General features: G+C 53.9%; 1 protein-coding gene across 3 annotated transcripts in view; it reads right to left on the bottom strand.

Moving 5' to 3' along the window:
• Dok7 (docking protein 7) overlaps window positions 1-11,388 on the bottom strand; it is a 32,189-nt gene extending 20,801 nt beyond the window's left edge. For 2 of the 3 annotated variants that reach the window (XM_026788671.1, XM_026788672.1), the window contains exons 1-4: window positions 11,053-11,388; window positions 10,880-10,925; window positions 2,940-3,170; window positions 1,235-1,435 (exon numbers count right to left, since the gene is read on the bottom strand). In XM_026788671.1, coding sequence (XP_026644472.1) covers window positions 1,235-1,435; window positions 2,940-3,170; window positions 10,880-10,925; window positions 11,053-11,082 — 508 coding nt within the window. In that variant the 5' untranslated portion in view covers window positions 11,083-11,388. Of the gene's footprint in view, window positions 1-1,234; window positions 1,436-2,939; window positions 3,171-10,879; window positions 10,926-11,028 lie in introns of all 3 variants that reach the window. The other variant, XM_005365918.2, reaches the window with a different exon arrangement.
• Between the last annotated feature and the right edge of the window lie 6,375 nt (window positions 11,389-17,763).

Here is a 17,763-nt window from a genome sequence, read left to right as displayed (position 1 = left end):
GCTGTGAGGTCATGCCGCCTCTGCCCTGGGAGGAATGTTGCCTTGCCTCACTGCTTCGTAACCCTTTGCTAAGCACATCTACACATCACGCTTTAGCTCCTCAAAGGTCCCCATGAGACTGCCTCCCACTCAGAGGCCCACTGTTTGCTCCTAGTATCCAATAGAGACTGTGGAGCATGGTGTCCAATTCAGGCCTTTGCAGAACGTGGTGTCCAGGCAGTCAGTGACCAGCACAACCCATATCTACAACATCCCACAGGGAGGGAGGCATCAGCCCCAGAACCCTGCGGATGCACCCAATCAGGCCATGCTGAGCAGGGGCTGAGCCCAAACTCCTACATCTCACTCCCTCCTCACGCCCCAGCATAGGTCAAGGTTACACCCCTGACGAGGGAAGGGTGGGTGGACAGGTTACAGGAGTCTCCCCTGCCTGACCTAGGAATTCCACTACTCAATGTCCAGGCCTTGAGACAACAGGAGGCCCAGGTGGCCAAGAGGATGAGCACCTTGGGCAGTCAGTGCACATGCAGAGTAAAGATGGCCTCTCAAGAGGGGAGAAGGGCTCTCTTCCCTCAGGGACCGCAGGTCCATACTCCACCAACACGTCCACAGTCCCCTGAGAGAGCAGTGGAGGGGAAGGTCAGTAGGACACTTCAAACACCACCCACCACTGAGCTCCCATCCTGGCTACCAGCCCAGCCCATTATGGCTGTCCCAGCCTCTGCACCCACCTTCCCCTGACTTCATACCTCTCGGGAGCCACACCCACCCTCCCCACATGCGGCCACCTCACTGCTGACATCCAGGCAGCTCTGAGCAGCTCAGCAGTCTAAGCAGCTGATGTGGCTAGAGGAATTTTGTGTCAGTAAATGGACTTTGACTGGGGTATCCATGGGATGTCACTCATGAACTGGTTTTTTGTTTGTTTGTTTGTTTGTTTTAATATTTTTGTCATTTAACTTGAACAGAAGGAACTCTGACACTGTGACCTCATACACAAACCACACAGTGACACTAGGCTATTCTCTGGAGTTTCCCAGGACCCAACAAGCGCCCTCCCATTCCCAGAAACAGTCAGGGTCCGGGCTCAGTGCTCAGTGCCATTCCCAGCTTGAGTGGCTGCAGCCCTGTTGCTTGGGGACACAGCCCACAGTCTCCTGTCAGGTCCCCAAGCCAACATGTGTAGGCCGTCAGCTCAAGTGTCCCCAGTATGCCCCCCACACAGCATACTTACAGTACCCACACCTGGTCCCGCCTTCAAAGATGAATCCATTTGGCACGGCCCCGTAGCGACGGAGATCAGACAGTTTCCACTGCCCCATGACAGCTGGAGGGATGTCTCTGGCCAGGACGAGGATGTCATTGCAGAGGTGGAGAGTGGCTGGACCACTCTCCAGCTTGGTGCCAGGAGCTACCGTCACATGGAACCTATGCACTGAGGGCAAGAAAGTGGGCAAAAGGGCATTACCAGGGGTTGGCTGAGGTGGGAGGAGTATCCCCAGGTCAAACTGATGAAGTGCCCTTGCTGCCACTCAACCAAGAATGAACGGCAAATGTCGGGAAGGGCTAAGGATGTCTGTGGGCCCCACTTACATCCTGTCCAAACTCCAGGATCTTCCTTAGTCAGAGGCAAGCGAATCCTCGGAAGGCAATGACTACTGCCTAGCCCTCCCCAACATATTCAGGGCAGGTCCCAGGCACTAAGGCCACTCCTTGGGGACCCTTCCCATCAAGTCAGCCAACGTGGCCCAGTTTCAGAAACGGGAAAGCAAAGTTCAGGAGGTCCCACGTCAGAGTGTGGAATGGAGTATGTTCCATCCTGTGTTCAGAGTAGGAGGTCATGATTGGCAGGTCTCCCTGAGACTAGTATGGCTCAGAGGCTGGTCCTGCCCACGAATTCAGCTCCGTCCTTTGCCTCGAAAGCCAGAAGTCAGTCTCTTCCTCCCACTCTCAGAGATCACCCAGTTCAGAAGTCCCCTCTTCCCCACCCCCTAGATCACTCAGTTCAGAAGGCAGCTCATGCGTGTGAGCCAGTATCAGCCTGCCCACCTGCACTGCCCATGTGCCAATCCCCTGCCCACTCCATCTCCAGACCCCAGAGCCAGAGGAAGCCTCGTAATGATGCCACCTGGTCCTCTTCTAAGCTGTGGCCTTGGGTCTGTCCTACCCCACCCTTGGGTCTCCAGGGGGTCTGTCAAGCCACACCAGTTCTCTTTTGACATCTATGGAGAGGCCTGGGAAGCGCACTACTTTGTGGGATGGCCTTGCCCTACCCGGATGGGGGAGGGGCTGCAACCAAGCTGTGAACCACCATCAGGAAACTCTCCAGAAAGATGAGAGCTTCTACGCTAATATTGCCTGCCCTGTACCCTCGCTGCACTGCCTACTCCACGGCTCTAGGACTGTCCACCAGGAGCCATTGTTCTTGGGTAGAGCTTCCACCTCGACTGCCTAGAACTCAGTACTTATCATCATCATCAACATCACGTGTGCGTGCGCACGCGCGCGCGTGCGTGCATGTGTGTGTGTGTGTGAGCATGCGTGCGTGCATGGGGGGTGCAGATGCACACGTGCCACAGTGTGCCTGTGGGGACCAGAATATAATTCTGAGGAATCGGTTCTCTCCTTCCACCCCGAGCCTCTAAAGTTCAACCCCAGTGGCTCCCTCTGCATGGGTTCCGGGATGGCACAGAACACATGGGACATCATGGGGGAGGTTGTGGCTACCTTGGCTAGATAAGGGTCCCAGTTTTAACAAGGCCATTTTAGGGGCCTCAAAGGGCTATGGCACTGGCCCCCAGCCTGAGCACCCCAAGGGCCCACCTGACTCTTTCACTCAGAGACATGCACCCATTTTCATCATTTCTACAAGATTCCCTGGGGTGTCATCCATCTCTGCAGCCCACATTGACAAAGGGCCCCAAACTCATGTCACTTACCCTCGCCCAGTGCATAGCGGATACGGGTGTCCCAGGCACACATGGCCTCATGGCTATCGAAGCCCAGCATGACGGCCTGCGACAGGCAGATGATGGCCAGAGTGTGGGCCAGGCCCTCATAGGGCAGGGCAGGTTCCAGGCCACAGATGTCCTCCAGGGTGAGACTGCTGCGCTCCCGCAGGCCCTTGGTGCGCTCACACCTGTCCTTGTAGACCAGCATCAGCAGACAGTCTGTCCAGACAGGCGAGAAGCCATCAGGTGACAGTGAACCTCCACTGTTCACTGTCACCACCCTTTACCACGATCCCCAGAAGGCCACAGCACTGCTGGACAGAGACTAGGGTTTGAGGCTGGCCATGAACAAATGACTTACCTAGACCAAAAGAGCCACAGGACAAGAGCAAACCCAGCCTACCCCTGCTCTGGGTATGAGGGTACCAGATATTCATCCTGTCAGGACCCTAGGGCCCACTCCAACCCTGTGCTTTTGGCCCCCTTTTGCCCAGCCTGTGGTGTGGAGAGTGCGGCTAATTTGGCCGCAGAGCAGAGGACTGCTTCTCCACTCCCATTCCGAGTGGTTCCCATCTGTCTTGGTGTTGTCCACACTGCCACTTCGCTGCACCCAGGGTGTCATTCCCATGGGGACTCAGGCAGATCTTCCTGGGGAAGCTGGGTAGCCTCTACTGCCCTATCAGCCTCAGTCAGAAGGTCCCCCAGCTGCCAGGCCTCCACACAGCAACACTGGGACCGCAGGATGATTCCCTATGAGGAGGGTGTAGGCTCATGGGCCCAATGCAAACACCCAAACGCTTCATGTGAGGCAACACCAAATAACACGTGGCGCACAGTGAATGGATATATTGGTCTACACTGAGGAGAGGATGGAGAACACCCCACGAGGACCACAGAGCAAAGCCTCTGACCTCTGAAAGCAAGACATTTCTGCAAACAGCCTCCGTAAACCTATACGACAACCCAGATCCCAACGGGGACCCCCAGAGCCTCTGGTGTTTTCATTCCTTCCCTATCCAGAGTCTGAGAACTGGGACCATGGAGGCTGATAGCAGCTAGCTTTCCATGAGATCTACAAAGTCTCTTCCTCTGCTACCCAACAGGGACCTGCAGTGGGCAAGCAGCCGGGCAGCACGCTCACCAGTAGGCACAGATGTGTGCCATCTACCAAAGCAAGAAAGGGAAGGCAGAAGAGCCAGGAGCTGGCGTCCAGCCTCACCTGCTCAGACCTTATCTCCAAAAGCAGCTAGGCCCTCAGCTTCCGGTCTGTGGATGGAGATGTGAGCCCTCAATCCCTGCTCCAGCACCAGGCCTGCCTGCTGTCATGCTCCTCAACACGATGGCAAAGGACTCTTATCCCCCTGAAACTGGGGTTACGAGATTGTCTTAAGTCTCAGGTGAGATGTGGGACTCTGGGCTTTTAAGCAATGTTGGGACTGAAAGAGATGGGGACTTTTGAAGTTGGACTAAATGTATTTGGTATTAGCATAATGTCACAAGTTTGTAGGGGTCAGAGACTGGAGTGTGGTGGTTTGAGTAAGAACGGCTCCCATAGGCCCAGATGTTTTAACACTTAGTCTCTAGTCTCTAGTTGGTGGGTTATGTCTTGGAGGTGTGGTCTTTGCTGGAGAAAGTATGTCATATGTCACTGGGGGGTGGGCTTTGAGGTTGCTGTTTGTGGAGGTAACTGTGAGCGCTCAGCTTGTGTTCCAGCTCCGCCTGCCTGCCTGCTGACATGCTTTCCACCATGATGGTGACGGACTGCTATCCCTCTAATCACAGCACCAGATAAACCCTTCCTTGTTTCTTCCTTGTTCATTGTTTCTGCTGAAACAATGAACAGGGTCGGGGCTTCCACTTACTGTCCGGGAACTTGTCCATTGTTTACAACATAAAAAGTGGGAAATCATTCTCAACCGGGGGAGAAAAACTTGCAGGAATCCAGGGAATTTGGGGGCTCAGTTTCTCTCAGACACAAGTGAGGAGGGCCTAGACTCACTGCCACAAAGCAAGAAGCTGGGCCAGAGACAAGCAAACCCAACAAGGCAACAAAAACAGAATGTGTCCCCCAAAAGCATACCCAAACATACCCGAGAAATGAAAGCCCAAGGGACATACATGGGGGTCCACAAGGGAGATCATGGGAACAATGAGGGTGAGCATAGCCAAGGCCCTGTATGTTTCCAGTGTCAGGTTGGCAGGGGCAGAGGACACGCCCTTCCTCCTGTCAACTTGTGTCCTTATCTGCAGAGACCTCAGAACCCCACCTGTACCAATGCCGTGAAGACCGAAGGTGGGAAGGGGTAAAGACCCCACATGTGGTGGGTGCTTAACATGTGCTCACACATCCCACACCATTTCCACCACTGCCCGCCTGGATGTCTGCTGGGCTCTGTGAGATGTGGCCAGTGTGTGCCAATGACGCCCTGGCTCCTTTCACCTCTCAGGTCCCTGGCAGGCAGGACTCCCCAGGCCCTTCCTCCTGAGAGTCCACCCTGATGGTAGTAGCATCTGAGCCAATGTCCTGCTTCTGCTGCTGCCCTCTGAGGATGACCTTGCTACCCACCCCAACCCAGTCCATACACTGGCCCAGCCTTCAGGCCTCAGTGCTGCCGCCCTGCTGACCTGCTCAGCCCCTGCCAGGGCTCACCTACAGGCCACCCCAGGCTAGCGCCCCCGACCATGCCCCCTCACGTCCTACTCCACCTCTGCAATGCCAGCATCCATCAAAATCAGCATCTTCGCTCTCTTCTAATTCCTTAAGTGCCAATGGTAGCTCAACCTTTACCTGTGCTAGCATAGAAGAGAGTCGGACATTCATCCGGGAACAGCCTGCTGCTTCAGGGACAGCAAATTGTCACCCACTTTGTTCAAAAAGCTAATGCTCCCGATGATAGCATCAAGAATGGTGTCATAATTTTTTTTTTAAATACCAGACAGTAAATACCTTAGCTTTACAGGGGTGGCAGCTCCATCACGACCACCCAGCTCACTAAGGCCACAATGCAGCATGGGAAGGCTGTGGAGGCTTCTGGTGACTCCTCAGAAGCAGGCAGTGAGCTGGGTGTAGCCTGTCTCTACCCTAGGGTAGAATTTATTCACACATGGTGCTGAGTCTGATGTCTGATTGATTTAAAGAGCCACAAGGAAGACCCCGTATCTGACCCTGAGACCTTATCCCTAGTAGACTGGTGCCACCCCTCAATCTATCTGATCTCTGGGGACACAAAATCCCAACCTGTGCTGCAGGACACTAAGAGTCAGTGAGTCCCTTATTGCATCTATAGGGGCTGAATGGTGGCCACTTTCAGTCTGAGGGATGTGGGGGGACATCAGGCAGATGACTTAAACTGCAGATTGGGAGACAAGCTCCTTAGTTATCCTGGGGACACTGGCACATCCTCAGACGAGACAGAGGATGAAGCACGAGAAAGGTCATATGGTCACAGGCAGGAGGTGGGGCCGTAAGGTCTAAGTCAAGGATATCCAGAGTCACAAGGAGCAAAACAAGGCAGCGAGCATCTGGCCTTGCCATGGCTTAATCTCACTCTTCTGCCCTTAGACCTGCAAAGGGATGACCGCCTGATCTGGACGCTCGTTTGTGGTGCTCGGGTTTCCAAGCTGCAGTTTCAGGCTTCAGGACAGTGTCTGCATTTCCAGCAGAAATAGGACAGGGTGGCATTCAAAGCTGCAGGAAGGGCTCCTGAACTGGCTGCAGAAGCCACGGCTACTACCAGAGTCTTCAGCCTCTGGCAGTGACTCCATGGGCTTGTGCACGGGGCAACTGGATGGAGAGCTGAGAAGGGCTCCCTTGAGGCAGGCCTGAGTCACATCAATGCTCCAGATGCCCCACCCCTACCCTACTCTGCCTATTCTGTCACCCTGTCCCATCCCCTATGAACCTGGATCAGTGGGGACACTGGAACATACAAGCCAACAGCTAACTATCAGCACAGTCCTATGTGAAGAAGAACAGGCATTATGATGGTGGGCAGGGCCCTCCTGAGTGTGTGTGTGTGTGTGTGTGTGTGTGTGTGTGTGTCCAGCTTAGCAGCTCCACAGGAAACAGGACAAAAGCCCAGACGTCTCTAGAGAGACCTGAAGGGCCAGGAGGATAAGAAGACCAAGTCACAGGCAGGTGAGCCAGGAAGTCTTGGTGCCCAGAAGCAGCTCTAAGAGAACTGAGCCCAGCCTTGGCTACGGCATAGAGAATAGACTCAGAATAGTGACCGCACAGCTCCAACACTCCTGTCCCATTAAGGGACACCTTGGGCCTGGGAGCACAGGAAGAAGCAGCCTCAGTACCAGCTCTCTGAACTTGCCCATCCTCCAGGCAGGAGCCACAGGACTGTCGCTAGGTTGACAGCACGGTGAAGACCAGCGGATGGCTCCTGGGATGCAGTGGCAAGATGATGCCTGGCGAGGGCTTTCAGGGATACGGCTGGGACCAGGGTCTTTCCTAGATGGACGAGGCTAAAAAGCCCATTGGACGTTGAATGGCCATGTGGGCAGGCAGCTGGAAGGCGTCTAAAGATGTAAAAATAACCATGGAGTTGTCATGAGCTCACAGAAGCCTTCACAGCCAGAGCCCAGGGCCATGCAGAGGGCAGGAGGGACAGGCAGAGATGAAGCTCTGTGTGGAGGGGCACGCCACCGGGAAGACTGAGTGACCAGGCCTGGAGGCTACAGGACACAGGGAGGGTGGAGCTGTAAGGCAGTAGAGTGGAGTGGCAGTGGCTGTGGGGTGGCTCTAGCCCTGGAGGTCACAGTGACCTTGGGGCAGCACCCCAGAAGTGCTGTGCATAGGAGCAAGCAGCAATTTGGGATCACCATGAGCCTGGGGATGCTTGGGGCAAGATGTGAGGTCCCAGGCCTGAAGTTTATCTTAGGGAAGATTCCGTGTCCACTGTGCCACACGGATGAGGGAGTCTCACAGACATGGGCGTCCCCAAGAGTGTGTACAGCACAGAGCAGCCAGTGCTCAGGGCTGAGGCTCAGCCCCACCTTCTGTCCTCCCAGTCACCCTCCAGGCAGCTGTGGGAGTGGCCAGGCTAGAGCATCCTACTAAGGACAAAGACACCTAGGAAAGATATGGCTCTCTGGGTCACACAGCACAAGAGTTGAACCAAACCTTGAACCCAGGTATTCCAATTCCCTGTGATGTTCCCATGAAGAGAGGGGTCTGCCTGCTATACTGCCCTGTCCCCAGCCTTGGGCTGAGGTGTCGCCCCAATCCCTTTGGGAAGAACGTGGAGGTCTATCTAACCCAAAGGCAGAGGTGTCAACTCAGGGAGAGATTGGGTCACCACCAAAGGATCTCAGTCTTACTGAAAGACATCTGCAATTCTTACTGAAAGACATCCCAACTTCAAAGTTAGGGTTTCCTAAGCAGAGAACTGGCTGGCATAGGACTCCATCCTCAAGGCTCCCTGTTTCTATGTGGGCTGAAGGCCTCTGCTGTCACCATGAGCCTGTGGGTGGGATATTCCCCTGCAGGTAGAGTTCACTGAACCTCTCTGGGTCAGCCACACCCTGGCTGTCCGAGGACAGTGCTGAGCTAGGGACCACTAGCTTTCAGGAATGGAGAGCAAGGCCCTGGAGAGAGACGGGGCATGAAACCTCCCCACCATATGTCTGGACCTTGGCTTCTCTGCCAGGTCCAGGACTTGGGTCCCCCCTGGTAGCTTTCCCAAGCTAGGTGAAGGCCCTGATGCAGCCCACATGGGAAGCAACAGATTAGCGCCCTGTGAGGATGCTGTTCAGCTGTCTATAACCACTGCTGGGGACCCTCCATGGGCTGTCTGGAGCACCCCATCAGAGAAAGAAGACAGGCTGAGACTTGAAGCTCTGGTCTCCGCTGCTGGCCAGGACAGAACCCAGAGCACCTCCTTCCTGAAGGTCCTGCCCCGTGGGAGAACCAGAGGCACATCCTTCACTCCCAGATCCCACAGAGGCAGGCTTGGTAGGAAGAACTTCATATTAGCTAGCCCTCAGGGACACCGTATCCCAGTGGATGTGCTGGGAGCTACAACTCTTATTTTCTTGCTTAACCACTTCCTTCCATGAGCTCATACTGCCCACCAGAGCCCTAGCACTGTGAAACACACCTCTGATCAAATGTTTTCCCCTCTTCTGCCAGCTAAACCATTCCTACAGGACAGCTACCAGTGTTGGCAGTACCTAGAGGAGTGAGGGCATGTTGGCCAAGAAGTCTTTGCTCCCCAGCCTCCTGGTCCCTCTCAACCACCTCCCATGAACCTCTACAACAGAAGTCACAATTTAAAAGCCAAGAATCCCTTGTTCTCAAGGCAAGAGAACAGGACCTTTCCCTCCCTTCCAAATCAGATCAATGGCGTTCAGGCCACAGGTCCTCAAGGATGTAGGTGCCAATCTCCATCAAGAGGGAGGGCAGGGGTGGGGCATGGAAGAGCCAGTCTCCAGTGGGACAAGATGGGGAGATGGGAGGAGAAAGTCACAGTGAGGTGGCTACAGGCTCAGGTAGCTCAGGAAGAGGTCACGCAAAGCCCAAGAGGCAGTGGGACAGAAAGCAGACTCAGGACGGACAGGCCTAGAGAGGCAGGGCCACACCTCCCACTCTTGGTCACCCTCCAGTCACCTCCCACCCCTAACAAATTCCAGCCCAACTTCAGAGCCTCCTCTGGGGACAGCATTAATTAATTCATGTTCCTTTGCCAGTCCCTCCCCTGGGGCTTCTAGTCTGCTCCCTGCCTGGCACATGGGAAGCTCTTGGATCCCAACAGTCAGTGAGCACAACTCAGGATGCTCTTTGGGGTAGCATCTATAGGAGTCTTCCCTATAACCCCTCACCAGCTATTCCAGTGCTCTTTGCACATGGGTCAGTCCATCATGGTTCCGCTCTCTGGCCACAGGTCATCAAAGCCTCTTACCCGTCCTGTCTCCCTCCCTCCCCTGTGACCTTTACCTCTCTACAGATCCACACTCCCAAGCCTGGCAGTCTCCAGGGCCCCTTCCTCTACCCACTCTCCAGTCTTTCTCTTCCAAGAATTCCAAGGACGAGGACCCCCAGGCTCTGAGCCACAGAGTGTCCAGGCTTGAAGGACTGATGAAGACACCAACAATTTGTGGAGGCCAGCTGAGGCCAAGGCGAGAAGAGACTGACCACAAAAGCAGCTAGTACATTGCGCCACCCCCTCCTGGGAGCTAACAGACGCCCAGCATCCTGGAAGTCACTCTGGCTGCCTGCACATGTGTGAGACTGCCCCCCACACACACACACACACGCCCCCACCCAACTTCCCTTACAGACCCCTTGCCTGGGCCAGCTCCAAGGCACCTGTCTCCTGAAACAGCTGCAGTTCCAGGCTGAAGCTGCCGAATTGCCCTGGCTCCTTGCTGGCCCTCCCTATACAGAGGCCACAGACCCTGGTACCAGTCTCTCTTCCCAAAAGTGTGTCTCTCCCAAACAAATTAGAAGTCAATTTTCTGGAACACAAAAGCAGGATTCTTTCTACTCTTGCCCTATCTGAGATGGTGGGATTGGGGAAGGGTGGCACTGCCTGGAATGCAACTTGGGAACTCCTGATGCAAGTATTTTCATCATGGGGACACCTATGTCTCATGACACAATATGGGGTCTGCCCGGTGCATCACGGGGAGGCCGCAGTCCCTCTGGGTCTCTGCTGGTCCAGGAAAGGGATTGGCCCACTCAGGAGCTGGAACCCCCTAACTCCACACCTCGGACTAAATTGGGGCTGTGTTGCGGGTGTCCAGATCCCAGGGTCCCGGTGCCGAAACGGCTGCGACTCTCCGGTTACCGCCGCGGGGCCAGGTTTCAGCGGCTCCCCCGCGGCTATTTCGGGCTAGCTGGCACCTCGGCCACGCGCAGCAGGGCCCGCAGGGTCCAGCCGGCTTGCCGCAACCCGCCCCCCGCCGGCCCAGCCGCTCACCTGCCACCGGCGATGGCTTGCGCAGTACCAGCCACCTATTCTTCCACTGCGGAGACATGACAGCGTGAGAGGCCGCCCGTGCGCGCCTGCCCCGCGCCCCCGCCCCCACCCGCGCGCGCCCCCGCCCTGCGCCCCCGCGGCGCCCCAACCTTCTTGCCGTCCCGCAGCTTGACCTGGCCCTCCACCAGCGCTGCCTCGGTCATCTTCTGTCATGGTTCCCGCCGCCCGCCGCGCCCTCTCCACGAGCCCGGGCGCCCAAGCCCAGGGTCACTTTCAAAATAGCTCCGGGAGGGCCCAGGGCTGCGCCAGGAGGGCGGGCCCGGCGGCGTGGCGGGCGGGGCGCAGCGACGACACCGGGACCTGGGTGCGGGGGAGACTGGGCGGGGTGCCTCGGGGCCACAATCTTTAAGACCCTGACAAAGTGCAAGCCAAAAATGGCAGTGGGCTTGGGCCGCCTCTGCACCTAACTGGCTGCCAGCCGGCACTGCTCCTGCCAGGCCTCCGGACCACTACCCAAGACCACCTGAAGCAGCCTCTCAGGGAAGGAAGGAAACTCAGCCTAGCGGGGGATGGAAGTTGGGACAGTGGCAGTTTCCCAAAGAGAAGGTAACTGTCCCAAGACAGCCCCCCCCCCCAAGGCTTTGTGACCATGTGTCTGCCTGCTCAGTCTCTTTTAGTTTAGTTTGTCTTCAATGGCTTCATCCTTTGCACCTGCCCTTCCCCCACCTCATGGAGCCAGGAGGCACCCTTGATGACCGACCAACCTAGAACATCCCTGGCTGAGGCCATTCCCCAGCCCCTAGGTCTTCTCCACCACCAGAGGTAGCCAGTCTCTGGGCAGATATAGAGGAGGTGGGTGCATCCACTCTTTAGGTCTGACAGAACAGACCTCTGTCAGGTGGCTGCCAGGACCGGGGTCACTGTGTCACCTCATTGCCCCATGTCTCCCTGGCTGGTCTTTCCCCTTCTGAAAGCCAGCTTGCACCAGTCTTGAATCATGGAGGGCCTAGGTGGTTGTGCTGCTTGACAACAGCCTTGCCTAGTAGTCCCCTGCCCAGCCAACTGGCCTCTGAGCCCCTGAATTTCTGCTCCTCAGCCTATTGCTCAGGCTAGGGCCGATTAAGGTTTCTATGAGCTTTCTATGGCCATCCTAAGTTACTGTGGAGGTTAAGTGCTTTGTCAATCTATGTCATGGGCTCCCCAGATGTAAGTTCACCGTAAGACCCATGTCCTAGGAGCACCTCAGGAGAGAGCAGTCACAGTTGGGAACTGACTGCCCCCAACAAGATCAACTCAGACACACAATGAAGCCCTATGTGTTTGCCCGGTCCAGTTCCCAACCCCAAGGAGCTATGGGCCAAACTATATTCCACTCGAGTGCGCGGTATGCATTAGTCTTCATCCCGCACAGATCCCTATCTGCTCCATAGAGAGAAGCTGAGGGTCAGAGTCGTGTGAGGACTCACGGCCACATGCAATGACCCCAGAGCAGTAGTTGACTTGGGAGCCCTTGCCGCAATCCCTCCAAGGAATCCGCAGGACAGGCCGCAAGTGGACCATACAGCTGATTTGAATGTTTTCCTCATGTCTTGCTGTGGCCTGATGCAGGGAGGGAGGATGCTTTGCCGTCCATCACACACGCTACACCCCAGGGCCTTCCGCAGAACAGTTGCTGGCCACAGAGCCCCATTCATGATCCCCACACATCGAAAGCCCCTGGGGACTGGCTCCGACAGCCGGTATGGAGTCAGTTGGGGGTTGTAGCTATGGCCACATCCTCCAGCCCAGAAGCCTGGCACTTGCTCTTCCCTGCAGGGAGGGGCCACGTCCTGCCACATTCCAAGCACTGGCCTTGGCCCAAACCCCAGCCACGCCTGGCAGCTGCACCTGCTCCCACACTGGCCCCGGAAATGCGGGCGCCATGGGGATAGACAGCTTCCTTTTCCCACTCCACATGACCCAGGGGACAGCACTGTGGTCACCAGGCCTGCTGAAAGGTAGGAAGAAGTATCTGCTCAGTAGGGGAGGAGGAGGTCTGGCCAAGAATTCTGTGACAACGACCCTCTCTGTGTCTCAGGTTCCCCAGATGTTATAGCCAGAGTATAACAGGGTATAGCATGATGAAACGATCTCTGGACACTGAAGGATGGCTAGCTGACCAAAAGGATGACAAGCCTCTTGAAGAATCAGGGTGACATCTGGGAAGAGCAGGATGACGGGAAGGCAGTCACGTGTAAGGCAGGATGACACTCAACCCCACACCCCTGCCTGGCACCACCACACTCCAGATACCGCAGGACTTTAAGGACGCTTACAGCTGTGGCCATAGCTTCACCCCTGTCTGAGTTCCCATCCACAGTGCTGCAGCTAAACTGCCACGCCCCATGACCTCGCCATGCCGCTGTTTCATCAGTGGCTCTGCAGCCAGACCTCTGTGAGATACTGTACCTGCCACTTGCCAGGCAAGCGCATGCGCATCATTGTGTGTCCTGAGCTTCCTGTTGCAACCTGGGTTTGTTACCATTGCCAGGAGTTACTTCATATGCAAGAGGCTCTCAAATGATCAGTTGCTCGCATGGGAGGCTGGGACCAGATGGCCTGCAGGCTTGGCATCTCTAGGTGACTGGAAATGCGGGCAGACACATGCTTACAGGCTATGGCAGGCACCAAGCCCCATGTCCACCTCCACTGGGTGAAACAGTACAGATGACTCCAAGCAGTGGAAAGTGGAGAGAAGTGGCGGCCACGTCTGAGCCCAGCATTAGATGCACTATGCTACCATGCAAACATTTGTCACTAGTCACATGATAACAGGAAGGGTATTATGGACTGGATAGCCCCCCATCCCCAGCTCCTCCATCATTTGCTGACAGTCTCACGCCCGTGGGACCATGGAGCCTCTAAGAGGGTATTTAAGGTAAATGAGATCATACATGGGGACCATAATCTGATAGGACAGGTGTCCTTATAGAATGACAAAGAGATCCCGAAGAGGGCTTTCTCCTCTGCACACAGGAAAAGTCACAGCAGGATACAGCAAAGAGGCAGCGTCTATACACTGGAAGGAATTGGGAGCTGAATTTGATGGCCCCTTGATTATGGACTTCCACCATCTGTCTGCCTGCCTGCCTGCCTATCTATCTTTCTATCTATCTATCTATCTATCTATCTATCTATCTATCTATCTATCTATCTATTATGTATTTATTTATTTTTTTTAGGAAACAAACTTAGTGTGCTGCAAAGAAAACAGGCACGGCAGTAACAGAAAAGGACGAGCTGCCTGCTTAGATGTCTGCTCCTTTATGTGCTACTCTGTCAGGACAACTGCTGTCCTTGAGACCTGGAGTGGCTCCCCGGGATCAAAGCCTTGGTCCCATCTCCTATTGATATTGGGAAGTAGTGGGACCTTTAAGAGGAGGGGCCTGAGAAGGGCCTTCAGGGCCTGACAGGGCACACCAGGAGGGCACCAGCAGGACCCCAGGTTATTCCCCTTTCTCTTTAGTGTCCTAGTCTTCAAGCCAGTGGACTGCTTTGCTGCATGCTTCTGCTGCATGCTTCTGCTGCATGCTTCTGCTGCAAGCTCAAGGGAAATGAGGCCAAGCGTGGGCTAAGCTTCAAAACTGAGCCCAAGACCCTTCTTTCTCTATAAACTGAGTTCAGATCATTAATGACGGCCTTTGAGTGAGAGCAATAGAGATAACCAATGCCAGGGGCAGCAGAGTAAGAAAGCAGCTGTGCTGGGGTTGGAGTGAGCTCCCCTATGATCACCCTTTAGGAATGTAATACTCAAATTCCTGAGTTAATAGCGGTTGGAGTGGTGGGGCGGGGCTAATTAGGATTACTGTGATCATGGGAACAGGACTCCTTGGTGGACTTAGTGGCTTTACAAGAAGAGGAGGAGCTCTATCCCACCCTGTGACGTCCTACGCCACATTCCACTGAAGCACAAGGCCTCAGCAGAGACCCACCAGATGCCAGAGCCACACGCCGGGACTTACAGCCTCCAGAACTGTGAGCCAAGTGACCTCTTCATAAATTATCCCGTCTCACTTATTCCACTACAGCAACACGAAATGACCTCAGACCCCTGCAAACAACTCCTTCCTTATACTTACACCCCTTAAAACACGGCCATGCGCTCCTCTCACTAAGAGATGGACATCTTTTCCGCTCTCAAAGTCAGGCTTACTTTGACTAAAGGAAAACAGAGGAAAGCTCACATCCATGTCCCCTTTTGTAGTATTGCCTCTGTCATGTGAACAAGTCCAAGACAACTTGCCGGGTGATGAGATTCAGTGTCCTCCCACCCTGGGCTCCAGCCGATAGCCATCCGTTCTTAATAACCCACTGATAAGTCCATAGCCTACACCCTGGAGACCCCAGGTCAGCACAGAGAACTCACCCTGCAGAGCTTAGCCCAGGTTATCAACCCTAAGAACTGTGAACTAAATAAACAGAGTAGCTTCTCGCCACCGAGTTCTGAGTTCACATGTGGTATAGAAAAGGCTTTCTGAAGTAATTGGTTATCAGTGGAGGGCACCAAGATGGGTGGATCTCCGGAAAACTGGAGAGATGAAACCCAATCCCTGAATCACTGTGGGAACTCTATGGGAACATAAGCCGATCACATAGAAGCAGGAGGCGATGATCTCACCTCCACATGTATACCTAGTGCTTCATACCAAGATCAGACAGCTTAGAGTGCATCAGGGCAGGGCGTAACCCATGGAACAGTAAAAGTTGTGGCAGACTGCTCAATGGGAGCAATGAAAGAGAGAAGCCAGTGGTAGGGCTTCCGAATGACAGAGAGTAACTTCAGATTCAGAGAGTAACAGTTGCAACTCGGTGGTAAAAAGAATCCCATTGCCATGGCCAAATGGGTCCCTCAAAGTCCATGTGCTAGAACCTAACCCTCAAATTTCCATGATTCTGACATCTGGAGGTAGAAGGTAATTGAAGATAAATTAGGTCACAAGGATGGGGCTCTTTAATGAGATTAGTGCTCTATAAGAAGAAGGGAGACCTGAGTCAGCAGGTTGCTCTGTCTCCCCATGTGATGTCCTGCTCCATGCTACAATGTAGTGCAAGGCCTCAGCAGATGCCAGCACCACAGCCTTGCACTCCCAACCTCTGGTCTTTGTAATTTAGCTAGTGTCATCATTAACCTCAGCTGTTATGTCAGCTAGGAAGAGGGAACCTCAACCAAAGAAGAACTACCCAGATTAGACTGGTGCGTGACCATGCCTTGAGGCATTTTCAGAACTACCAATTGATACAGGAGGCCCCAGCACAACATGGGCGGTGCCAACCCTAGGCAGATGAGTCTGAGTTGCATAAGCGAGTTAACTGAACATGCAAGAGGGACAAGCCAGTAAGCAGACTTCTTTCAAGGTTTCTGCTACATTCCCTTGCCTTGAGATCCTACACTGGGTTATCTCAATGACGGACGGCAATCTGAAAAAATGAAACGAACCCATTCCATCCCAAGTTGGCTTTGGTCAGGGTCTATCCCAGCCACAAGAAGCCACTAGGACAGCTGCTCTCAGTGTTGTTATAGCAACAGAAAGTGAACAGAAACGTCCACGTATAATTCCGTGACCATAAAAGTGAGATTTAGACAAACTTGCTGCTGGTTTCTTCAGCTCTTAGTTGACGTGAGGCTCATCTTCACTGTTGACTGGATTTGGAATCGCCGAGGAGATGCACCTCTGGCCACATCTGTGAGTCCGTTTCCAGAGTCAGTTTGACTACATCTGGGATTAACTGGAGCCCAGAAATAGAGGACACACCTGTGAGGGATTTTTTGCCTGGTTTGAAGTAGGTGGACCCACTTCTACTCTGGGTCTTCACGCAGGAAACAAGTACCTTTGATCTGGCTCTTGAGGCAGGAAGACCCATTTTTAATCTGGGTCACATTTGTGCTGGAAGCCTAAGGACATGGAAGAAAGAAGTTCTTGCTCTTTGTCTGCTTGCTCTCGCCTTGCCAGCAAGTCCATTCCTTCACCAGCATTAGTGCCTATTTCGGGGATTCCAGCATCTGCTAAGATCAGCTGAGACATCTAGCCTGGTGGACTTGACAATTATAAGACTCTTGGACTTTCTGTTTACAGCCAACCATTGTTGGATTAGCGGGTCTGCAGCCTGTAAGTCGCTCTAATAAATCCCCTTTATATATGTGTGTGTGTGCGTGTATATATGTGTATATATGTGTGTGTGTGCATATATATATATGTATATTTTATAAGTTCTGTTATTCTAGAGACCCCTGACCAATATACCCATCCTGAATATAGCCAGAAGCATTCCATGGGTTGAGGTTCCAGACTGAATAAAAAGAACAAAGGAAGGGTTGAAAGGATGGTTAAGCAGTTAAGAGCATGGGCCCTTCTGTCAGAGGACCCAGATTCAATCTCCAGCACTCACATGATAGCCAATGAGCATCTGTAACTCCAATCCCAGGGGATCCAATGCCCTTTCTTGCCTTTCTGGGCACCAGGCATATACATAGTGCACAGACACAGATGCAGGAAAAACGCTCATATACATAAAAATGAAAAGAAATTAATAAAATAAAAGAAGAAAATGAACTGAGTGCCATCATTCTCTCTCTGCGCCCGAGTGTGGACTCAGTGCCAACAGCTGCATCAGCTCCCAGCACCACGGCTTCCTGCCATGGTGGACTATACAGGAATGAGCTGTGAGCCAGAGAGCATCCTCCTGTCTTTAGCTCACTTGCTTCCACCAGGCCTATTGTCACAGCTACAAGAAAATGATACAGGGGCTGGAGAGATGGCTCAGCGGTTAAGAGCATTGTCTGCTCTTCCAAAGGTCCTGGGTTCAATTCCCAGCAACCACATGGTGGCTCACAACCATCTGCAATG

The sequence above is a fragment of the Microtus ochrogaster genome, unplaced genomic scaffold (assembly GCF_000317375.1).
Source record: "Microtus ochrogaster isolate Prairie Vole_2 unplaced genomic scaffold, MicOch1.0 UNK5, whole genome shotgun sequence".
Classification (NCBI taxonomy): domain Eukaryota; kingdom Metazoa; phylum Chordata; class Mammalia; order Rodentia; family Cricetidae; genus Microtus; species Microtus ochrogaster.
This window is presented reverse-complemented; position numbering and strand designations above follow the sequence as displayed.